Source organism: Protobothrops mucrosquamatus, unplaced genomic scaffold, assembly GCF_001527695.2.
Source record: "Protobothrops mucrosquamatus isolate PMUCROS unplaced genomic scaffold, P.Mucros_1.0 scaffold3665, whole genome shotgun sequence".
NCBI classification, from domain to species: domain Eukaryota; kingdom Metazoa; phylum Chordata; class Lepidosauria; order Squamata; family Viperidae; genus Protobothrops; species Protobothrops mucrosquamatus.
In genome coordinates this window covers 27,768-52,542 of record NW_015389624.1, presented here as the reverse complement: position 1 = coordinate 52,542, position 24,775 = coordinate 27,768, and the positions used below count along the sequence as shown (strand labels likewise).

Here is a 24,775-nt window from a genome sequence, read left to right as displayed (position 1 = left end):
GGGATCCTATGAGGTGCCCTTTGTGGTTTTTCTAATTGGCTTCCAATGAGCAACGTCAACGGGGGAAGTCTGGTTTGCTTAACAACTGGGTGATCCACTTAAGGATCGCAGCAAAAAAGATAGAAAAATTTGCTTAGTGACAGAAGTTCCAGTCCCATTGTGGTTGTATGTTGAGGACTATCAATAGTAAAAATGGGAATTGGGACTAGGTTACAAAAATGGGGCTGGAAAAGGAGAAGAGTGCGTTCTCTGATTGTGCAGACACTGTTTTTTCCTTCATCGCCACCCCTGATATTTGTAGTAGCAGCTACCAAACGTTTTTCACAATTCCTTTAGGAAAGGATGCTGTAGTTCAGGGGTCTTCAAACTTGGCCCTTTTATGACTTGTGGACTTCAACTCCCAGAATTCCTCAGCCAGGCACGCTGACTGAGGAATTCTGGGAGCTGAAGTCCACAAGTCATAAAAGGGCCACGTTTGAATATCTCTGCTGTAGTTCAACACACAGGAGTTCTTCTAGAAAGCTTGATAAATCATTTTTTAACAGCTACAGAAATGAAGAAAGAAACAACGCAGGTGTTCATTTTACAGAACTACCCGTGTTTCCACGAAAATAAGACCGGGTCTTATTATTATTATTTTTTTGCTTCCAAAAAAGGCACAAGGTCTTATTTTCGGGGGGTGGGTGTCTTTTTTACTCACCTCCTGCACTGACAGCCCTGCCCAGCCAGTCCACTTCTGTAGCCAAAGGAGTAGCTTCATCCTGCAGCTGCATTCTGGCCTGCATTTCACAGTCAGGCCTTTCTGGAAGGCCTCTGCAGCCGAGTACTGAGCTATGGATTCAATCCATGGATCGGTTCTAGGCTATAGTGGCCTTTCCAGAAATGCAGGCCTGACTGAGAAATGCAGGCCTGGTTGCAGAAGACACCTCAGAAGAAGTGTGCCGGGGAGGAGAGGCCTGGCTGCAAGGTAAGTGGGGCGCGTGGGGAAGCTCCATATCCCCACCCTAGCTTGATTTTTAAGTGTGTGCCTCACCCCAAAACTAGGGCTTATTTTGGGGGTTGGGCTTATATTAGGCCCACCCCCCGAAAATCAAGCTAGGGCTTATTTTCGGGGTACGCCTTACTTTCAGGGAAACGGTATGTAAATATGGAATTGTTTCAATTCACTTGTAATTCTGCAGTTGAGCCAAGCCAGAATGCGGTTGGTGTGTCTGTGGCTTAATGCCACGAACCTAGTCATTTGTATCATATTTAAGAAATCTTCATTAAAAGAGAATATGGTTTAACAGAATGTGTGAAGCCAGTCAATATGTTTTATCTGATTTGTCATTGCCATCTTGACATGTAAACATGCAGGGGAGAGGGGGTTAAGTTAGACCTTTACAGACCAACTGTTTAACCAGCTGGATTTATGCACGTTGTGGAGTGGAGGGGTTGGTCCGCAGAAGCAAATGCTTGATATTTATGGGAGTTGTGACCTGCTAAATATGGGAAAGCACAGCAGATCGTGGCAACACTTAATCAACCTTGGCTAACCCAAGAAAGATCAGCAGGGTCAGGCCAGGTTAATACTTGGATGAGAGACCACTAGAAACCTCAGGGCTAGAGGCTAAACAGAGAAGTAAAACCACATTCAGGAAGAAAGCAATAACAAAAAACAAAAAAAAGTCCTTCCAAGCACATGCCAAGATAAAGGACATGAATACACCCATGAAGTCAACAGGAGATGAGCTCAACTTCAGGGAGCTTGACCTTAAATCACTTTCAAGTGCGGGGAAAACAAGTAGAAAATCTCCTGTAACAAATGCACCTTCTCCTCCAATTATAATGCATTGCTAAAAGCCCCTTCAGGCAAAGCCTAGATTCAAATACATCCCAGAAGTTGGGGCCTGTTCAAATACCTATTTAATTGTTCCTACATGAGCCTGGTCTCTTTGCCTCAGCATGCTGGAATGATATATTATAAGGCAGATGACAACCTGATTACATCCAGTTTCCATCCAATGTTGGCATGGAGGCTGCTTGGAGAATGCAAAGGCGTCACTTGCGCAAAACACGGACGATTTCTCTTGAAACCACAGCTTCTTCTTTTCCTCCCATTTCAAGGGGGAGGGGCTCTTGTCACTTTAAACCAGGGGTAGTCAGCCTTGGCTCTTTTATGACTCGTGGACTTCAACTCCCAGAATTCCTGAGCCAGCCATGCTGAGGGGAAAGGGAGAGGTTTCCAAGCTGAGCCATGCTGGCTCAGGAATTCTGGGTGTTGAAGTCCACGAGTCATAAAAGAGCCAAGGTTGACTAACAACAGCTCTGTTTCTAAAATATTACAGGCTGTCCTCGAGTTATGACTGTAATGGAGCGTGCCTATCACAGTTGTAAAGTCGTGACAGTCAAAAATCAGGGTCAACCCTTTGACAGATCCGATTTTACAAATTTTTGCAGCGGTCATTAAGCAAACAACATGGTTAAGCGAACCAGTGGTTCACCATGGGCTAGTTTTTGCCAAAGAATGGAAGTAAATTTCAACAAAACCATCACAAAACACGCTCACATCACCTCGGCACATTGCAAACAACTGCAAATGCAACCAGGTTGCTGAGCGCTCAGAATGCGATCCTGTGACCATGCAGGGGGGTATGTGCTGCAGTTTCGAATCTAGGGCGTAAGAACTTCTAGCGAAGTCTGTCACTAAATGACAGGTCATAAGTCGAGGACTATCTGTACTAGCGTATTTGGGAGGCAGGAATCCGGATAACCATCAAATGGCAGCAGTGAAACAGAAAGACTAGAGTTTTGTTGGTCAGAAACAAATTAGCCTAATCTAGAAAACCAATGGGTGAAAATGGTATATTCTTATATTATCTAGACAGGTAAAACCTCAGAAGTAGTTTTGTAGCTGTTAAAGCACCATTTTATTAAGAAAAGATAGGAAAATAAAAGGAATTCACCTGGAGTCGAGCAGAGCACCCTATTAAGGACATGGAAGGAAAAAAGAAGTGGCAGAAGGGCTGCTAAACCTTTTGAAGTCTAACAGGAAAGTGTTCCTCCCAGTTTTTAATTATTTCTTTTTAACCTTTGTTCCTGTATCCGACAGCCATAAATAACAGGCATACTAGTGTTCTGTGCCTGCACCTGCTCAAAGAGAACAGATTCAAACAGATTCAAAAAAAGTTTTGAATGATTCCACCCCACACACACACACCACCAATTATCTTGCGCTGCTCTATCATTCATCTTGGTTCTGCAATTTGAGCAAATGCAGGAGCCTCATCATTTATCATTTTAACTTGAGCCAAGGATTTGTGAGATACAGCAATGGGAGGGATCAGCTGGTAAATGTCTGCAAGTTCAGCTTAAAGTCATAGGAACAAGCCCGGTTTAAATAGAAAGGTGCCTAAGCAGTGAACAGAAACATAGGGACAGTCTGTTCTACCTAGCTGGATGTCCAGGTCTCATCGGCAGCCAGATTTTTTTCCATGTGTGCCTCAAAATTTGTATTTTTAATTTAGTAGGATTTACCCCTTAGAATATAGTTTTAAGCTTGTGTATCACCTATGTGAGTTGCTAATATGAGAAAAGAAATGACAAGCAAGCCTTTGTGATTTTGGTCTTGAATATGATGAGGTTGATATCCATTACACTTGGCTCCCTCGCCTCCACCTGATGGATAGCAGTGATCTGGCAGAAGAGAGGCTGGGTAGCATTGAGCTATGAATTCTCTACAGCATTTTGCGTTAAATGCCCTTGTCCTGCCATTCTGGAATGCCATATGTAAAGACATCTGCTGTTATGATGATGCTTCCCTGTGAAACACCAGAAAAAAGGAAAAGAGAAAAGAGCAACCTAAAACTGAGTGGTTTCATGGCAACATATATTGGATCGCTGCTGAAACTATATTTCGTTCAAAACAGAGTCATGGGTGATTGCATAGCTTTTGCTTTTCTACTAATGACTAATCCCAGAGTTAGATAAATCAGCCACTGTAGAATCAATTATGCAAAACAGACCTTTATACTTGAGGCAGAATTTATATTGCCTTTCAGATTCTTAAAGCGCAAAATGCACAGAGCTGTTTATAAGCAGCACCAGAGCCAAAACCAAGGTTGTCCCCAGAAACTGAAATACCTGCCAGGTTATAAAAAACACAACAGCGCAATAAAATTTTCCTTTCTTTCTTAGAAAACACATGTTTTAAGAAGGGTACAAGCAGGACATGTGGTCTCCAGTAATTAATTTTCAGGACTGTGCTCCGTCTGAGCCTAACTATATCAGTGATGGTGAACCTTTTAGAGACCGAATGCCCAAAAACTGGCCCCACCCCTGCTCTACCCCCTGCCCCGCCCCCACTCCACCCCCACCCCGCCTGCCCGCAGGGCCACTCACCGCCTCCAGGGCCCGCCGCAGATCGCCCAGGCAGCCCAGCAGCACCATGGTGGCCACGCCCTCTCCCCGCACCCCGCACCCTCAACTGTGTGCAATGAGGCATGAGGGCAGAGTCTTGTCTACACTGCCTGGCTGCCATGTCCTTGGCTGCGCTGCTCCGCGTGGGCCACACTCAGGGGCGACTCTCCTCCAGGGGGGCTGCTGGTGAGGAGGGGATCATGGGGGGAGGCAAGGCTGGGGCAATGGCACATGTGCCCACAGAGAGGGGTCTGAGTGCCAGAGGTTCGCCACCACTGAACTATATTAACTAATAGTCTCTAGAGAGGCCAACACAAGGTGTTAAGCCATACTGTGACTTTTCGGCTATAAAGGCACCAAAATACTATGAATTACTTAACAAACTCATGTTTAATACAGTTATTCCAGTAATTTATAACTTTACTCTCCACCTGCTTGTAAAATTCTCCTTTAGAACTATGCTTGCTTGGTGACCTTGCTCCCCCTTTTGGTCTATAAAAATAACAAGGTGTATCTTTTTCACTGTTGCTGCTAGAGGTGTTTGCTTTTAGGGTTTTGCACATAAAAAAATTGTGGCATGCAGTAAACTACACATTTTTTTCCTAACGCCTTGTGGGATGGGAAAAATAAACTAACTTTTTCCTGGCTGAAATGCACATATACTTAAAATAGGAACCTCTGCAGTACTGCTAGAACAGGGTAAGAGAAGAATCTTCCGCTAGATTGCTGGTGACTTCTCAGAAAAACAGGGAACTTGTAATCCTTCATACTGTGGGACCAGGTGCTGTTGAGAATCAGATTCCCCACCTTTAGAAAAAAAGTTTAAAACCTTAGTTACCAGATCAAGATACAGCACATCAGTCATTTTCCTATATTCTGAGGGACATCCATTTAAGAACTTCATACCTTATTCATTGAACGGACATTTTATTCGTCAGTATGTTTATATTCTGCTTCTCCAAGAAGCTCAAGGCAGCTTTCCCACAGTTCCAAACATTCCAAATGAACATAAATCTGACATATTAACCAGCGAAACCCATACAACTTAAGTATTCAGACCACAATTTTGGCACAGGCTCAGCACTTCCAAGATGCAAGAGCTTGACAGGATGGCATAGCTTTTCAAAACAGGGTGCCTTCCAAGCATTAGGACAACAACACCCGGCATTTCATAACAACAGGGACAGTTGTAGCAAAATCATCAAAACAATGGTTTACCCAAACAACCAGTGACTTTAGTTTGGCCATCTATGGTAACGTACTTTATTTAGATTAGAGCTATTTCAGGAATGTTTTAAACCAGGAAAAATCCTAACTCTCAATGTTTCAAGCAAAATCTTCATTGATGAAATTGAAAGTGTAAGGAGGTTTATAACTTGGGAGGGGGAAGAACTTCTTTGATGGAGTTTCTGGTCTCCTAGCGTTCATGCATACCAATTTTCCACAATATTATGCATGTCATTTCTATTATGCTATTTAATGTTAAGGCCACCATCCTCAGAAATAGGTAGGCAGCTTGTTTATCTGCCAAGCGTGACTTTTATTCAATGAACTGGAATTAAATTGCTGTATGAAAGAATGGTGCAAATCTAATATGTCACATGCAAAATTTGACAACTCTGTGGTGCACGACCTTGAGATGGTGGTGTTGCTTAAACTCAGAGCCACATTTCTTAGACAGGGATCCAGGAAGCCAAGGCTTTAGTTCAAATGTGTGAATCTATACTATACATTTTAATGCTTTAAAAAATATGAACATTTTCTAACAAGACCAACAAGAAACTGTCTAAATAACCTCCTAATCATTTTACCCAATATGTGCTTTCTTGTAAAAATATTTTATAGCATCTTATAAGCAATTCTTGTGTTTGCTGGGCCAGTCCACTGAACTCTTCCATCCAATGTCCTGTTTTGCAACATGTTAGCTTTGAAATATGGCAGTCAAAGAGGCATAATCCATTTTGTCAGCTGATTATGAGCAAACAAATACATATCTTACTTCTTTGGTGGGAAAAAAGACAATAATACTATACAATCTTATAAAACCTGCCCAGATTTGTACATCTGTAGTTTACTCAAAAGTTTGTATTGTAGAGGGGGGGGGGGAAAGCAAAGGGCACCTAATGAAGTCCATAAGCTCAATCAACCACAATGTTTACTAAATTGTGCCATGCAACTTGCCTAAAAATTAGCGGCTAAGTATGAGGTTTATCACAAAACGCCAGGAGGTCCAGCCTTCTTCTGTTATTTTGCAATCCAACTTTCATCTAGCGAGAACACAAAATACAACAGGCATCTCTGAAACCCACACTTTCCTGCATAGAGTTCTCCCTAAGAAAGAATCCACTTCGGCAAATAAGTGATGAGAAATGAACGGGGCTAAACCTCACTAAGGGGCAGGAGTTGTATCCCTTGGTTTCATATTTTAAAGGTTTCCGCTGAGAATGACCATGCGCCTTCAGCTTTAACCTCTGAAAAAAAAGTTCTTCAGTCATCGCGGCTGTTGAGAAACATACCTGCTCTAAGGCTCACTAAACTGAGCTTAAGGCCTGCTTACCTGTCCAAAAGGTTACACTGCTGTGAGCATTTCTGGTGGGATGTAATTTTTTTTTAATCAGCAGGGGTGCCAAAATAAGCACACGGAGGAAAAGAGAAAGATTTTGAGAGTGTACAGTTGTCTCTCCTCCCGCAGAAAACCACAGGTAGCCAGAGTAATCAAACGTTCACGCAACGCAAGAAAAGGTCCCGTTCCTCAGGCTCCTGCTGAGTCCCGTGTGGTTTTAGCAAAGGTCTTATTTAATGTGAACTTTTGCCCAGGCAATAAAATGTGCAGGGATTGTGCAAGGTGATCGTGGGGATTTTATCAGTCATAAAGACTGGGCCCAGCTTCCTTTTTTCTTTTTGAGTCCATACGTACATCAGCCCCTGCCTTGGCATACAACATTCACCTCTTTTACATCTTCCAAGTTCCTCTCACTCAGCCCCAAATCAGTTAAGACTCACAAGGTCTCCAACCATCTCCCACGTCCTTTGCACCCTCTCCATTCCTTTCATTCCCAACTACTAAGAATTCTTACGGATGTTTATAAGAAAATTTAAAAAAAAACAACAACCGAAAACATCGCAGGGGAAACGTGTCCTTTTAAGAAGATACCTGAAAAGAAGTGAAGATTGTCGTGTATCACTGATGAGGTGGAACCTCCCCTCTCCCAGGAGCTAGGAGCCTAAGAGGGTGGAGGGATCTGATGATCGCACCTTTAAGGCAGCTTTATGTCAGAAGGAGGGATTTTGCGTGAGTGGGTCTGCAAGTGGAGCCGATAGTGATGCAGGCTCGGCGCACAAGAAGAACCCAAGCAAGGATTAAGCAGGGGGATTGTAGGTTTCTTACACAGGGCTAAAAAAAGACCAAGGGGGAAAGGAGCTTGCAATAAAGGAAGAAACCAGAGATACCGAGGGAGACAAGGGGAAGGAGAAAGGATCTTGGTTGAGGCTCTATCCCCGCTCTTCTCAAAGCAGACCCACTCCCCGTCGTATTCATCACCGATAACAAATATTTAATTAAGATGCAAGGGGGGGAAAAAAATCAGCCACAGTACCCAAGAAGGTCCTGCCAATACATTCCTCATTGGGCAGGGTGAGGATGGGTGGCACCAAACAGACTCACCAGCCACAGATGGATAGAGACAACAGTAGCAGCACTGACACAAAGACAGGCATGGAGCTGGGTGTGCGTGCCCTCCCCTCCCCTCCCTCCCTCCCTCCCTCCCCCTTACCCACAGTCAAGGCAGCACCAGCACAAGACAGCTGAGAACGGGATGGATAGGCCTTCCCTTCTTTTCATCCTTCGCCTCAGTTGGGGCAGTGTCAGTCCTTTTTGGGGGGGAGAGCGGAGGAGCTCCTTCTCTGCCCCCTGGCCCAGTATGGTTCAGTGCTGCATCGCCCCTGCGTGGTTTTGGTCAGGTAGCTCCAGCTTCTTGGAGTTGTTCTCCTTGGGACCAGCGGCATCTCCCGCTTTGGACTGTGCCTTCCCCCGCTGACCTTTCTTGTGGCCTCGGATGCAATGGGCGTTGCCGCAGCCTTCGTCGTCGTCGTCTTCACTTTCTGTGGAGCTCTCGTCAAAAGCCCGGGGCTTCTCATAGATGCAGCAGCCTGTGTTGAGAAAAGGGAAGAAGTGGAGAGGAATGGCAAGGAGGGAAGGTTAAAAAGGACTCGGAGGCAATACACATTGAGGACGTAAAAAAAAAAAAAGACGGAACAAAACAAAACGAAAAAGAACAGAACAAAGGGAGAATAAAGAGACATGAGAAGATTGTGAACGAGGAGGAAAGCGAGCGTTGATATGGCACGGGACGGTGTTTAATAAAATGCAAAATGAGCGAAATATATGGAAATATTGGATGCATGAAGATAAGGAATTGAAGGTAGACAGTGAAGAAGGAAGGAAGGGAGGAAGGAAGGAAGGAAGGAAGGATGGAAGGAAGGAAGGAAGGAAGGAAGGAAGGAAGGAAGGAAGGAAGGAAGGAAGGAAGGAAGGAAGGAAAGGAGGAAAACACGAGAGAGATAAGCACAGAAATACAATAATTCACTAGATTATGGAACAGAAATTGTAAACTGACATTGTCAACTGCATATAGGGAAAATCAATATAAAATGTTCTATAGATGGCATTTAACACCAGCGAGATTGGCTAAAATGTACAAAAATATGAGTCCAGAATGCTGGAAATGCAAAAATAAGGAGGGAACATTCTATCATATGTGGTGGCTGTGCCCTAAAGCAAAGATCTATTGGGAACGGATAAGGAACTGGATACAGGAGATAACAAAGGTGCAAATTGAACTCAAACCTGAACTATTTCTTTTGGGTATAATAAATTTAAAGATGGAAAAACAACTCCAATACATCATTGTACACATATTAACAGCAGCCCGCATAGTATATGCCCAGTGTTGGAAAGGTGAAAACATACCTACAAATGATATGATTATATATAAAATACTAGAATGCGCGGAAATGAACAAACTTACGCTAGAACTAAAAGACAAGGCGGCAACAGAATTCTACGAGATATGGAACAAATGTTATGATTGGCTAGAACAGAGAAACAAAAAGATATGACTAATGTAAATAATTGTAAATAATATGAGATGTACAACACAGTAATGTTAAGGGAAAAATGTATTTTTATTTTTGTTGTATAGTGAAAAAGGAATAAATAAAATTTTTTAAAAAAGGAAGAGGAGACAAAAGAATAGTCACTTGTTCACAATTTTCACTTTTGGAAAATGAAAGGACTATGCAGACCTTTTCAAACTCAGAACATTTCTCTCTATCCCATAGGAATCTATAGGGATCAGATCACGATAGCCAGGAGCAAATAATTCACTTTCCTGATACATCTGGGTGCCAGGATAGTAGAGATACGGCAAATTCTTAGCCTCTTTATACCCAACCCACCAAGGAAAAGTAAAGACTCTACATGATGTTTGAATTATGTAGCAATTCTTCTTGCTGCTCATTTATTTGGCCAGGGAACCGCAGGGAGTAATTAGTAATAGGACAAATAGTATCTCTCCAGTTGATTCAGTTTTTGTTATAGTAATATCTCTATTCTGCGATCATCTCAAGATGCCTTCTCATCAATTTCCTATAAGTACTGCTAAGTACCTATGGTTGAGGCAATTAGTATCCTCTCCAGGCTACAATGTCCTAAGCAATCCGGTGTCCCCAAAGCTTATCATTTCCATTTGAAGTTTAAGATTATATTCTAAATATTATCAAGAAACAACCATGGAACATGTCCATTATGGCAAGTGGCTCCCCAACAGAGGACCAATGGAGTATGTATGCGCCAGCATACATGATGACACAGGACTCCTCCACCTACTTTTCCAGGAATGTTTCCCCTATTTCCACTAGTTTGTCAGTATACTGTGGAGTTTGATCTCATTACCTATGCTTACGTTCTGATGCTGTATGCTAGAAGATGACCAGTCTAAAGAAGAATCATATGGCCTTTAAGAACACTTGGGAGTAACCCTAAAGCCAACAAACTACATGTACACATCTCCGGAGAAAGGGATGGATTAAAACAGTGGTGGCGAACCTATGGCACAGGTGCCAGAGGCGGCACTCAGAGCCCTCTCTGTGGGCACGCATGCCGTCGCCCCAGTCCTAGGCCTTCAGCTAGGTTTTATAAAACCTTTTCGCTTTAGGCCTCCGCCGCCATGTGCAAAAAAAAAAAAAAAAGAGGTTCAATCAGTCAATTTCAACTTCTCGCAGAAAAAAAAAATCTTGCAAAGTTGGAATTGATTGATTGAACTTTTTAGTCCCACCCAGTCTGCCGTTACCACTGTGGCCACACCCACCCAATTGGCCATGCCCAGCCAATGGGCCACACCCAGTCAATGGGCCACACCCACCTGGCACTCGACGATGCATAAGTGGGTTTTGGGTTGCAGTTTGGGCACTCAGTCTCTAAAAGGTTCGCCATCACTGGATTAAAACAATGTAAAAAAAAAATGAGTTACCCTCAATTAGTGCATCCTGGACGATGCACTCACATCAGGAGAAATACAAGTAAGAAGGAAGTATTTTAAGAAACAACGGTAGAGAAGGGCAGTGCTCACATTTGGAAGATCTCCGTCCCAAGTGTTCGTTGTCCACCGTGTCACTTGACCATTCCACCTTCTTGGATGGCTTTCGTTTTCTTAATTTGATAGTGAGGCTACGATTTTCCTGGGAAGAAGACCGAAGAGAAGAGGGTTTGATTTATAGATAATCAAGGAATTTCATATTCAATATAAAACAGCTTGATTTTCAATTCTGGGAAATACTTTCCACATAGCTGGACCTGAGGAAAAACCTCTTTATTTTTGCCAGTAAAGACAACTCCAGACAGTTCGGAGGGCAACTTCAAAGTTTAATTGCTGCCGCTTTTTTTTTGATCAAATCCCACCTATACCACAATATCTTATGCCATTATCTTGCCCGTGGAGACAAAACAAAGAAGCCTTTCATTATACATGGAGACAATTACATTTTATATTTTAATAGGTTCTGAGGCAGAAATATGAGCTGTCCATAGGTATTGATAGAGAATCCAAGGCTTAATTGAATTCTATATAAGAGCTCTTAGGTTTTATGAAGAGCACTAATAGAAGAACATTTAAACGGGCAGCACTGCTGCAACACAATATTATATTATATAATATTAATATTATATCCACTAATAATCACATCAGGGTGTCTAGCATGTTTCTTCCTAACACAAAGTATCTTAAAATAGAGAAAATTTAAATGGTATACTTGATATGACACACATATTCGTCAATAATCTACAAAATCATCCACGATTTTGAAAAAGGTGCCCTCCTATGTTTTTGAGCTTCCTAGGGTCAATGGTACATTCATAGGCAGCCGTCGACTTACAACCAGAATGGAATCTGCCCATCATAGTCGTAAGTCAGCTTGGTCATGTGATTCTTATATGGCCAACCTGATTGCCCTGGTCATTAAGCAAACCAATGGTTCGCTATGGGCAGAGTTTTGCCAAAAAAAAAAAAAAAGAGGCAGTGTTGGTTTTCAGCGAAACCATTGTCACGTGACTGCGGGACACTGCAAATGACTGTAAATAAGCCCAAAGTAGGTCTGTCGTAACTTTATTCAATAAATGACCGGCTGTAAGTCAAGGACCTTCTGCAACTGAAACAATATTGTAGGTGGCCTAGTTGATCATGAGCCAAATTCTCTCAGCCCCTTGTAATATCCAAGGTACAAGTAAAATTCAAATAAATAATGTCTGTGAAGACAGTTGATAATTGTAAAAAAAAAATACAATAGGTGCATCCCAAAAATAATTTAGATTGCACTAGCAACATTACTACAGGTCTAGCTTCTGATCCATATGTCTATACACACACCCTTTTGGGAGATTCGGTTCATAAGGAGTTCAGCTGAATCTCTGGATTAGGTTTATAATGGAATTTGTTCCTGTGAACAACACTTTGATCAAACTGAATCAGAGAACTTCAAATCAATCCGATTCATTTTCAATGCCTTTAGCTCAAATGCTGTCTTGGCTTTTGAAGCATTCAAAGCAGCCTTCCATCTTTCCAAGGTTGGTAAAATAAGGACCCAGATGGTTGGGGGGGGGCGAAATGCTGACACTGTAAACCGCTTTGAGGGCTGTAAAGCACTCTGAAGCGATATATAAGTCTAAGTCAGCGGTTCTCAACCTATGGGTCGCGACCCCATTTGGGGTCGATCGACCATTTCACGGGGGTCGCCAAGCAAGGCTGTCCGCCATTTTTTTCCCCTTTTCCGGCGGGTGCCTTACCTCCCTTGAGAGGGGCCAGCTGGTGGTCGGCCTGCTCTGTCTCTGCCGCTTGCCAGCTACGCCTCGGCCGGCGCAGGGGGCGGAACCACGCATGCGCGGCGCTCCCGGGCAGGGAAAGTCCTCGACTTACAACCGGTTGGGTAGTCCTCGACTTACGACCGGTTTAGTCCTCGACTTACGACCGGTTTAGTCCTCGACTTACGACCGGTTTAGTCCTCGACTTACGACCGGTTGGGGGGGTCGCGGCATTAAAAAGGTTGAGAACCACTGGGTCTAAGTGCTCTTGCTATTTCTCAACTTCGGTCACTTTTAAGACCTGTGGACTTCCTCTCCCAGAATTCCTCTCTTCACTTGGGTCAAATGATCATGGGTGTGATAAAACGGCCAAATTCCAGGCGACCGTATTCTGGGACAGAAGTCTCCTGTTTCCAAATCTACGCCATTACGCGGACCCAATTAAAAGGTCCCAACTGGGTCGGGTTCAGTTCACACGTGGGCCTATAATGTCGACCAGGCCTCGATTCCCACTGCAGCAAGGTGTTACGGCAGCCTCCGCTTCCTCCCCACCCTGGAAGACTTCTGCCCTCCAGATGTTCTTCCGTCTCGGAGAGAAGACCTTCCGCTCAGCGAACCGGTACCTGACATGCCAGCTCGCGCCGCAGCCGCGCGGCCCTTCTCGCCACCGCCGAAGTCCCCCCCCCCCGCTTCGGGGTTGCCACGGCAACCGCAGGCGCCGAGGTTCCGCGGGCGGGGCTCCTCCCTCTCCGTCGTCATCATGGTTGCCATGCCGCCGGCTGCAAAACCCCCCCCCCCCCCCCCCCCCCCCCCCCCCCCCCCCCCCCCCCCCCCCCCCCCCCCCCCCCCCCCCCCCCCCCGCCCACCTACCCCGGCCCTCTCCTCACCGGCTCAGTCACCTCCGTCTCGGTGACGGTCGTGGTCGCTCCCACTTTAGAAGTGGACTCGGCCATGCTGCGGCGATGCGGGAACCCGTCTGCGGCGGAGCTGCTTGCGGGAGGGAAGAATATCCGCGGAGCCCCGCTCTCAAGGGCTCGACGGAGCCCTCCCCAGCCTCAGCTCACCTGCCGGCGCCTGTTCAGCCGCAGCGCCCACCCTCCCGCTGCAGTCGCCGTCTCTACCTCACAAGCAGGGGCGGCGGTCGATTTCCAACCCCACTTCCTACTTCCGGTGCATGTGCGTTGCCTTAAGTGATCCCCGTGGAGAGTCCAGACTCACTTCCGGCGTGCCCAAAAGTAAAGCGGGCCGCCTAAGCGCGTTAGAGACCGCGGCGTGGGGGGGGGGGGGGGGGAGGGTTTCCTCTGCTCTTGTGATTAGGGTTGCCAGGTCTGCTTCCAAAAAATAGCGGACAAGGGGGGGGGGGTTAAGTAGTAAAAAAAAGTAACTGTACAGCTTTAGATTACGTACCATTTCATCATAAAGCTTTTGAATAAAAAAAAATGTCCAGTATTTTGTGAAAAAAAATAGTGAACATAATGTGAAAAAAGTGGACTGTCCACTCAAATAGTGGACACGATGGTGGGGCTTGATTCTGAAGTGATGACGATCCCCGGCGTGGGAACAATCCTAGTTTTGGACTCGATGAAAAGACGGACTTTTGTTTACGGCAGCCCCGGAGAAAGACCAGGGAAACTCGATTGTAAAAAAAAATAAATCGATTTTTGTAATAGAAATGTTAAAGTCTGGACTATCTTACCCGATTCAGCTGTCGCAGCTCTTAACTTTCACAGCTTTCATTCTAACTTAACTCCCGTGGACCTCACTTCACGTTTTAAGAAGTCCCTAAGGGGACGTGCGTTAAGTGCATTGGCGTGCCTGTGGTCCCTGTCAAGAGTTTGATTTTCTTATTTTCTTTGTTTGAATTTGTAATTTTTGTTTGATGAATAAATAAATTAAAACAGCCGACTTCTATTAGGGGGCGTTGTCAGGAATTTCATGTTGATGATAAAGAATCTTGTAGCCTTTTAAATGTCTGTTCCAGCCTTAGAAATGCTGACTCACCAAATCCTACTTCATGTTTATTAAAGGGTTAAAATGTTAAAGAAGACTTCACAATGAAACAGACCATTATAGCTATGTAATTCTAGCTTAAACTAAAAGTATCAAAGAACTTCAAATTGTCACATTATTGCCTGACGTTTACCTGACATAATTGGAACAAAAATGCAAGGTCAGTTAATTTCATTGTCAGTTTATGCAAACAAAAGCTGCTCCCCCCCCCAAACACTGGCTTCTGAAGGGTTGCTGTCTATAAAGATGCTTTAGGACTAAGATGCTAGCCTCTGATCAGATCTACTTTGCATCAGAGTAAATTTTCAAATGGTCTTCTAAGGAACACCTCTTTCTAGGGACAATCTCTGCATACAGCATCAGGAATCTGTGTTGCCTAGAATGGTACAAAGCAAACCATGGATCTCAAAATGCAGGCAATCCTTGATAGAAGCTCTTTTTCTTTCTGTAACTTGGCTGTGTGGAGTATCACCAGATATTTATATAACATTTATATCTATCCTGGAATATGTGACAACCTTCTTCTGATGGCATCGTTGTCATTTTCAATATTTTAATATTGCAAGCCAGTAGTTTATAGGCAAATTCCGGACTTGGAATTCAAACTGCTATCTGACAAATCAACTCTTATGAATCTGAAAGGGTTTTTTTCTACTGTTAATAGCTGATCACTCATTTCCTGCAATATTTGAGATCTGTATTTGAGATGATTTCCAACTACGCCCTAGCTAACTAGTCCAAGCTTTAAACAAGCAGAACTATAATGCCTTTTTCAAGATCCTATTAGGAAACTGCTTTATCAGTTTGGTAAGTGTAGTCCAGATATTTGGAAGAAGTCAGAGACAGCAACTGCGCTGCATTCACACCAGTGCATGAGTTGAGCCAAAAAGATGGTGCCTACCTCTCCAAATTATGCAACACCATCAAAGAGCATGCTTCTGTCCTCCCTCCCAATTAGAGAAGTGTGATATAAGCCCACACCTTGGAGAGGAATTGGAATTAAAATAACCCAATGACTTTTCAATATACAAGCCAATTCCCAGTGTTGTTTTGTATTGAATGCTATCAAGAAAATCAAATTTTGGAAACCCAAGGGGAAAGATTGATAGAAAAGAGCACTGAGGTACTAAGGACCCACAATGATTTAACAGGGCTGTGTATCAAAGTGTACTGGTATCCAGCTGGAATGGACTTTGGTAACCCTTTTGAAATCTTCAAGATGCTTTGATGTTGTTACCTACTGGCCAGTAGGAGTCACTATGTAACAAGTTTGGTTGTTACTCGGATTATTCAGGTTAGGCAGCCTCATGCTATGTTCTATGTTCAACTGTTTAACGGAATTTGAACCTTCATAAAACTTTCTAATGTGAAGGCATATAAGAAAAGGAAGGCATAATTATATAGCTTTTATAAGCCTACCTTTCCTGCAGGCTACTGGCAGCCAGGCCAAGATAACTTAAAAGTTAATTGTACAGTAATACAGTAGTCAACAAGTGAATGGCCTATGAGTTCAAACCCCATTAAAAGATTGGACACTGAATATCTAGTATGGAGGATGCAGAATTGCCTGGAAAGTCCCAATAAAGGCAAAAGTGATTGAATAGTGTCTCCTATTCATCTATAGTTAGTTCAATATCTAAAAACTACACAAGTAGCCCCATCTCCTTTAAGGGGAGGCGGTTTTGAGACTCACATTAACAAAAATCAGAACATTTGCATAGCTCCTTCATGATGTCTGATGAAAGACTACACATTATTTATTCCTGTCATGCTCATTTAGTTGCTACTAAAGTCTCACATCAATTTCCTAAAGAGCCACAAAGCAGAATTAGATCATTTTGCAAAATATAGGATTATGATGAGGTCATACAATTGCATTGCTAAGCAACCACCCCACACAGAATCCTCTTCATTCCATTTTGAAACAGAATTCAGACCTGCATGACGAAAGCCGTAACATATCCAAAGGAAAGTGCAAGATCAATCTTGTCCCTTGTCCTGTGAAAAACTCAGAAGCTTATAGAAGCAGGAGGAACCAGTAAAATTCAATAAAAACATGAATTTATAGGGAAATAAATACACATAACAGCAGCAATAAAGAGAAGCTTGCAACTCAACCCATGTTATGAATACTGTACTTTCACTGATCAAAACAACTGAGATAAAGGAGATTTGAAATTCTGGAAGGCCACTTGTCAGGTCCTGTTTTTGCTGTTTCCATTTTCATTTGAACTGTGCAATCAGTCACCATCTGTCATCAATCATCCAATTTAAACGAGATGCTTCTAAAGCATCTAAGAACGGTACAGTCTCTTCATAAAAATACAGAAATGATTCTCTGTCACGAGTGGAGTTTTAAGTACTGTCTCCCACGTATTTTGGCAAACACGATTAAGAATCTTCTTTCTCCTGAAACCTAGAATTTAAAGAACAAACAGCATAAATACTCTGAGATGTATTATAGTTCCACGCAACTGCTGACAACGGATTAAAAACATATGCTTCATTCATTAATGACTCATCGTAATCATTTTACACACAGCAATTAATATTATAACATCTGTACAACTATCCCACTTGTTTTATACATAATTTATATAGCCTGACAAGGTAGATTATTTCAGAACTTCAAAAGCAGAATAGGCAAGAGAATGAAGACTCATCTGAGACCTATTCTGCAGAAAAATCTGGAGCCGTCATCAAATGGTATCTCCAATACTTATCTTCGAAAAGAACTCAGATGAGTACTGGAGATTGAACAAGAGTGTTAGTTATGATCGGTCACTGTACTTGTATGCCGTCTTCCTATGGTGATCTTGCAATCTGGGTGCTTGATGCTCAGCTCAAATTATGAAGTCACAGCATCCCATGGTCATGGGATCATCATTTGCAACCTTCTTTACTGGCTTCCTACAAGCAAAGTCAACGGAGCAGCCAGCAGGAGGTTGCAAATGGCAACCTCTTGAAGCCCTTGCTATACAACCTTCAGTGATTCACTTAATGACAGCAACCAGGAGCACTGGAATTCCCATCATTAAGAGTCATGGTCACTTGACTCTGCACTTTACAGCTGCTTTACTGTCGTTAAGTGAGGACTACGTGTGCTAAAATGAATGGTAAATTAAGTCTTTAAAGTTCCTCCTGGAACTCAGATATATTTTCATCATGGGGTATCATCAGGTGTGAGTCTCCCAAAGGTTGCCTTTAGAACCACATTCACAGCGTCTACTGGTAGACCAGAAAACAGTGTGTCATATTCTTGGGGGAATTTGTACAGATTTAGATCATCCCTGAATAAAATAGTAAAATATATAAATCCTAAATAGTTTATGGTCTTAAGGGCTAATCCTAACATTTAATGTTGAGTCTTGTAACAAGCAAACAATATAGCTGGGACAAAACAAATGTGACTTAATTTAAAACATCTAGTCATAAGTCAAGGGAGGCAATATACAAGCTCTTACTTGCATTGGATGCAGGTGTAGAAAACCGTCTGCCCTTCATCTGCAGATCTCATCTGCCTAGTATGGTAGGCCATGCCCTCATGCCCACACCGAGAACATTTTCTGTCAATCTGAAAAGGTTGAAAATGAACAAAATAAGAGTTCGGTAAACCTTTTGACGCTGGTATGGCAGAATCCCTAAGGTGCAACTGAGAAACTGAGGCAATAAATACAGGCTGCAGAGTCTTTCAAGGTACCCTTATACAAGCTTGTATCTCGTGTAATCTCCTACACACAATTTTTAAAAATCTAAGAATGGACTTGGTCTTTCCTCAAGGGTAAAACATGACCCCTCTGCAAAGGAATTCATTTCTGCTCTCATGTTCATTTTCCTTCTCTGCAGCTGTTCCAGATTGATTATTTCTTAAATTGTTTCCAGAAAATATAATACAGTCAAAGCCTATTTTAAATGTTTGATGGGGCACAGTGGGGTCTGCTATTTCCCATGTCAGCACAGGGTGACCCAGACAGCATCTGCAAGGGTGACATAATTGTGCAAATAAGGCAAACAGTCGTAAATTATGTAATTTTCATCATTTGCATATTGACACCATCGTGCCTATGATGCCTAATGGAACCAATAACTAGTCTTCTCATTCACTCACCAGTGGACCCTTAACTTCTTTTCCTTTCTCTGCACTCAAAGAAGAGGAATCTATTTTGTTGAATGTGACAGATGTATGGATGACTCTCTTTTCAAACTCTATGCAAAGAAGAAAATGTATGAAGAATGATTAAAATGCTCCTTAACTCAAGCTTATCAATTTCTTTTCTTTCTTTCTTTTTTTTTGTGCTTTTAAGTCAATGTTGATTCCTGGCAACTGCCTAGATCAGGGGTCTTCAAACTTGACCCTTTTATGACTTGTGGACCAACTCCCAGAATTCCTCAGCCAGGCATGCTGGCAGAGGAATTCTGGGAGTTGAAGTCCACAAGTCATAAAAGGGCCAAGTTTGAAGATCCCCGGCCTAGACAAATCTCTGTAATATTACTGGCAAGATTTCAGAAGTGTGTTGCCTTTGTCTTCTTCTTCCTAGAGCTGAGAAAAAGGGACTGGACCAAGGTCACCAAGCTGACATCATACCTAAAGGTAGGACTAGAACTCAGTCTTCCAATTTCTAGCCTGGTGCCTTAACCTCTATACCAAACTGGTTTTATATTTCATCTAATGTTCCTTATATTCTCACAATTTGGAGTGGAACACATGATCACTAAAGCTGTGTTATTTCCAACAGATAAAAATCTAGCGTGTCAGGAAGAGGATTAAATTACAACTTTTTCCTGACAACTACTTTTCTAAATCAAGGGTATTGCTTTTTGTATCATTTTTTTTTCAAAGATTGTGTTTTTTATGAAATGATATATTCTAGTTATAAGTGAGACACTGTAATCTCTTCTGCTGTTTTGAAAAATTAAGCACATTAAGGATAAACACTCTCTTTCCATATTTAAACATGAAATGCATAATTTCCAATTTAAATAGATGTTCATTACAGTAATAGACACCCCATCCGCCAATGGTGCATTAAACTGAGACTTCATTCATTGCTTCAAGTGCAGAAATAAATGGTGGAAGTATTAAATGAATGAACTCAGATGGGAAAGATAGAAAATTACCAATTTCTTTTAATAAAAGAACACTGAAAAGTATGCTTAGAATTTGTTATCTATGAATTTGAATACTCCTGGAAAAATATACACCTACAAAACACGACTTACCTTGCACATCAATGTTGAAAGAGCAACAGGGGCATATCACCTTATCCTGGATACCTGGCAGGGGCAGGACAGTACCACACTCAGGACAAAAATCAAGTTCTGACTCAAAGTAGGAACCTCCTTGTTCCATAATTAGAAAATAAACTGAGGCTGTATGGGAAAGAATACATACACTTCATCGTAAAAATCAAAAAGTGATCCCAGAATAATTACTCATACCCTATCTTAAGAATACACACTTTTGAGGGCCACTTGAGATGTCTGATCTTCTTTTGCTGGTTGGCAAGCTGATGTTTTTTCATCTTATATGGAAAGGCCACTTCCCCTAATCAATCATTCATTATCTCAAATGTTATCAGCTCTAATATTAAAATTATTAATTTTGGGCCTGGTACTTTGTCAAATAAATAGGGACAGATTTCTTTCCATATAACTTTAAACCCAGAAAGAGGGGAGAAAAAACCTGGAGTAAATAGTGGAAGAATTAGTGTGTGCAGCTATATTTATATACAATGCAAATGTATGAAATGAAAATATAATCTTCCCAAGCTCTGTTTAGTTAATACGAACTAGTTTTAACATGGATCCATCTTACTTTTCCAAAACAGTTAATACTGTACTGTATATTTTGATATATAATTTAATGCAGAAACAAAATATAAATGTTCCCAAATAATAGATCACCATTGGCCATAATGACCAGGGCTGATACAAGCTGAAATTTAACCACAATTCCAGAGCCATAGATTTCCTTCTCTACTCCCTATACTGAACTTGCCCAAATGCTGCTTAACTCGTGCCCAGAAAAGTAAAAACGCTCTAGAATCTAGCTCGCCTCTTGATGAAGTTTCTTATCAATGTGACGAAACGGGTCTGTCTTGGTATGTCGCCATCCCACTAAAAAGAAGCAGATGGTCTACTTCTGCAGAACAGTAATTGCATCTACTTCGATTTTCTCCTATCTGGAAGCTCTTCTGTGTGCTAGATTGACGATCTGCCTCATTCTAGACAGCCCTTTGCACCGGCTGAGAATAATGGGGGTTGGAATCGAATTTCCTCCAAATCGGGGGTAAGAGACACTTGAAGAAATGTGAATGCCTCTCACTAAGGTCGCTTTGAGCTGAGAAAATCGAGCAATTTAAGTTTTCATGCAATTTCTACCAATCTTAAGTATCCCCCCGCCCCCCAGTGTAATGTAACAGTTTAGCGGAGGAGCTCGTGAGTGCACCTTAAAGTCCAAACGCTCGAATCATAACCATAGTCGATATATTCGATATAATCGATAATAAAAATCATAATAATACCGTTGCCCTCCGTCCATTTATCAGCTGTCGTCGGCTTCTAAATGTAACTCCACGTGCAAACTCAGCAAGAATGCTCAATTGGTTTCCCGGAGAGACAAGCTCGAGAGCGCAGAGCGGCCACTCTTCAAGAGCAGTAGAAAGAAAAAGTATAAGCGCTAGACTGTCCACACAACAATCCTCTTCTTCTCGTGATGAGTTTTCTAGCCCATTTTTTTTTTCTGATTGGGGCTGTATTCACGTATAATAAGCCTGCAAGGTTTGTTTCCAGCCAATTATCTGAAAACGCTTGCCCAAAAACCCATGCAGGGACTTGCCCAAGCAGTCTCTGAGAACCAGACACGATTGAACGGGGCAAAAAATAAATAAAATGGAGATAAAGGATCAGATTGGAGCCCATAATGCAGGGAGTACCCTATCCTACATTTTTCACAGTTGTATTGCGCACCATTTATTGTAAAGAGAATTTATACTGTGAAACTTTCCAAAAGTTGTTATTGGTCAGAAAGTATGCGCAATGGCATAATTCGAGATTCGGGAAAGCAACCTTTGCATCTTTTTCAAAAATATCTTCAGAACTGGAGATCCCCATAGAAAGGAACAGAACAATATAATGCAGATTTAATGGATATTTATTTATATTTCGTATTTCTTAACCACCTATCTTCCCCAGAGTCCCATGCAAATTCCACGCAAAATTCAAAATATTGTGGGAATTACATTAATTTTGAGTATGTCTACTACAAATAATACATTAAAGAGGCTCTTTATCAATATCCAAAGGCTAGTTATGTGTATTCTTTCTGTTGTTTGGATTTAATTTTTTAAAAATGTAAAAGAAGAGTATGGATCTGAAAAAGTGAAATGAAAACCTCCCCACAGCTGTTTGAAAAACTCACTACAGTACTTGAGTTGCAGATGTGTTCTGCATTTGCACTCTAGCGTGTTTTGACACACTTTTTCCAAAGGACTGCACAACCTTGTTTTATTTATTTTCATGCATAAACACATACATATTTTTTTACTTACCGTATATCTCATCTTTTTACTAATCAAACATTGTTAAAGGTAGGGTTTATTAAACTAGGTGCGTTTCCAGCAATCACCTGACTATTTCATTCTTTTTCAGCATTCAGTTTAAAGCACTACCAGCAACAACAGCATGAATCACTGAAATCATTATCTTGGAGAGGATATTCCACATGAAGAAGTTCTGTCTCCAGCACACACTGACTACATATTTAATGCAAAGGGTCAAAGAAATAGCTAAGGAGTTGAATGGACCTACGCAGAAATGTGGCTCTTGATATATTCTAGTTCAGCTCCCATGCTGTTTATAGAGTTTTAAAGATCAAAAGTAGCAAATTAGTTAAAATAGGTAACCATTTATGTGTACACACTATAGGCCAGGGGTGTCAAACTGCCGGCCCGCAGGCCGAATGCATCATGGTGAAACCGCGCCCACCCCATTGCTGGCAATGGGAAAAAAAGACATGTCATGTGATGTGGCGAGTTTGACACCCCTGGTATAGACCATTAGAATGCATATTTGTGAAAATACAGATTAACTAAGATCTGGGATGAGTAAATTACCTATTTTTAAACTCTTGAAATGCTTTTAAATTAAATACCATTTAAATACTATAGTTAAATGTCATTTTCCCAACACTGTATAATTTGTTGGATTATTCCAAAGGTGATATACATGAGCAATAAAAATAAAGAACACCGTCCCTGCAATTATAAACATCATCATCATTGTAATTATCATGAATCATGTTGTTTTTCTGAAAGAAATGGCAGCTACTAGCTTTATTTTTTCATCATTAGTCTTTGCAGCATGTTTGGAGTAACAAAGAATGAGCATTTGTTAAAAGTATTGATTTTGCTCTGTTGAATAAGGTTGATAAATGACCTTCATTAGACATTGACCTTCACTATTGATATTCTTTATTGTTGATCTTCATTATTCTTCGGATGGCTTTATGTACCTCTTTGTTCCTCAGAGTGTAGATCAGTGGATTAAGCATGGTGGTGACAAAGGTATAGAAGAGGGAAATCATCTTGCCTTCATCACCAGAGTACTTGGACGGAGGTCGGAGATAACTACAAATAGCTGAGCCATAGAAGAGTGACACCACCATCAAGTGGGAGACACAGGTGTTGAAGGCCTTCCGCTTCCCTTCAGCTGAGCGGATCCTCAGTACAGCAGCCACAATGTAGCTGTAAGAGATTGCGATGAGACCCAGAGGTGGTAGAAGGAACATCAGACTTGAGGCAAAGAGCTCTGCCTCATTAACAGAGGTGTCCACACAGGCCAATTTGATCAAGGCTGGTACCTCACAGAAAAAGTGATCTATCTGGTTCTGCCCACAACGTGGAAGACTAAGGGTCATGAGTGTCTGTACTACTGAATTGCTGAAGCCACTTCCCCATGAGATAGCAGCCATTGTGAAACACAGAGAATGGCTCATAATGGTAGTATAGCGCAGTGGATGACAGATGGCGGCATAGCGGTCATAGGCCATGACAGCCAACAAAACACACTCCGTGGAGCCCAGACCAAGAGAGATGAATAACTCACCCACGCAGGCACCATAAGTGATAGTCTTGCTTTTTCTCCAGAGGTTCACCAGCATGTGGGGCCCAAGACAGGTGGTACAAGAGAGATCAAGGAAGGAAAGGTTGTTGAGAAAGAAATACATGGGGGTATGGAGATGGGGATCTAATCTTGATACCACAATGATGGTTGTGTTGCCTAACAGCGTCATCAAATAGCAAGTTAGGATAAGAACAAAGAGCAACATCTCCAAGTGTGGCCGGTCACTCACTCCCAGTAAGATGAATTCTCCTTGGTAGCTTTGGTTTCCTTTCTCCCATGATGAGTCTCTGGACATCCTCTAAAAAAGAATTCAGGGAAATAAAAAGAGCAGCAGAAGAAATGGAAATAGATTATGGATGCTGACTTGAATGAAAGTAATTTAAATGAAATATTAAGGTTTATTGAGGATCACCCAATGATTTGCACATTTGGATTGAGTTCCGACTTTGGCTCTGATTAATCCAGGAATATTTTTGATGTTGCCTTCCATCAAAAATATTCCTGGACTTTCAGTAGTTCTAGCAACCCCGCCCCCTCCCATTTTTTTTAGTTCTTATTCAGAGCTGATCTTGCTTGCCCCATCATTACCCCAGACCCTTATAGTTTCAGGAGGGCAGAAGTACAAGTCCTCATTCCACACTAAAGCTGTTAAGATGACTTTTGCTAAAAAAAAAATTGTTCCACATTAATAGTAGTATTTAATTCTGCTGTTTCAACCGGGGCAGTTCAATCACTTGTTGTGCTTATTGTCTTACCCAAATATCTCTACCAATAAAGAGAATATTTGTAGCTGAGGTTGAACTGTGGAGTCCTTTCTGTTCTCTGAGCTCAGTTGTTTTCTTGCAGATGTTTCATTACTCAACTAGAAACATCTTTCATTACTTAGTTGGG

General features: G+C 42.0%; 3 protein-coding genes across 3 annotated transcripts; all 3 read right to left on the bottom strand.

Moving 5' to 3' along the window:
- Positions 1-8,303: 8,303 nt before the first annotated feature.
- PPP1R11 (protein phosphatase 1 regulatory inhibitor subunit 11) lies at positions 8,304-13,724 on the bottom strand. Its single transcript, XM_015827389.1, has 3 exons — positions 13,639-13,724; positions 11,028-11,136; positions 8,304-8,547 (listed from the first exon to the last, which is right to left on the bottom strand). Exons 1-3 carry the CDS (start codon positions 13,702-13,704, stop codon positions 8,324-8,326), a joined length of 399 nt encoding a protein of 132 aa, XP_015682875.1. The 5' UTR covers positions 13,705-13,724; the 3' UTR covers positions 8,304-8,323.
- A 3,156-nt stretch (positions 13,725-16,880) lies between these two features.
- ZNRD1 (zinc ribbon domain containing 1) lies at positions 16,881-21,372 on the bottom strand. Its single transcript, XM_015827390.1, has 5 exons — positions 21,286-21,372; positions 19,982-20,131; positions 18,870-18,967; positions 18,226-18,335; positions 16,881-17,177 (listed from the first exon to the last, which is right to left on the bottom strand). Exons 2-5 carry the CDS (start codon positions 20,109-20,111, stop codon positions 17,153-17,155), a joined length of 363 nt encoding a protein of 120 aa, XP_015682876.1. The 5' UTR covers positions 20,112-20,131; positions 21,286-21,372; the 3' UTR covers positions 16,881-17,152.
- Positions 21,373-23,219: 1,847 nt separating this feature from the next.
- Positions 23,220-24,179, bottom strand: LOC107298027 (putative olfactory receptor 2B8). Its single transcript, XM_015827388.1, has one exon. It carries the CDS (start codon positions 24,177-24,179, stop codon positions 23,220-23,222), a length of 960 nt encoding a protein of 319 aa, XP_015682874.1.
- Positions 24,180-24,775: the final 596 nt, after the last annotated feature.

Excerpts from the sequence above, each read along its gene's own strand:
- LOC107298027 (XM_015827388.1), bottom strand. The coding sequence starts at position 24,179 with ATGTCCAGAGACTCATCATGGGAGAAAGGAAACCAAAGCTACCAAGGA.
- PPP1R11 (XM_015827389.1), bottom strand. The coding sequence starts at position 13,704 with ATGGCCGAGTCCACTTCTAAAGTGGGAGCGACCACGACCGTCACCGAG. Across the intron at positions 11,137-13,638 it reads AGACGGAGGTGACTGAGCCG|GAAAATCGTAGCCTCACTAT; the intron begins GTGAGGAGAGGG and ends TCTTCTTCCCAG. Across the intron at positions 8,548-11,027 it reads GGGACGGAGATCTTCCAAAT|GCTGCTGCATCTATGAGAAG; the intron begins GTGAGCACTGCC and ends TTCTCAACACAG.
- ZNRD1 (XM_015827390.1), bottom strand. The coding sequence starts at position 20,111 with ATGGAACAAGGAGGTTCCTACTTTGAGTCAGAACTTGATTTTTGTCCT. Across the intron at positions 18,336-18,869 it reads AAGAAGTTAAGGGTCCACTG|ATTGACAGAAAATGTTCTCG; the intron begins GTGAGTGAATGA and ends CAACCTTTTCAG. Across the intron at positions 17,178-18,225 it reads TACACCTGCATCCAATGCAA|GTTTCAGGAGAAAGAAGATT; the intron begins GTAAGAGCTTGT and ends TTTAAATTCTAG.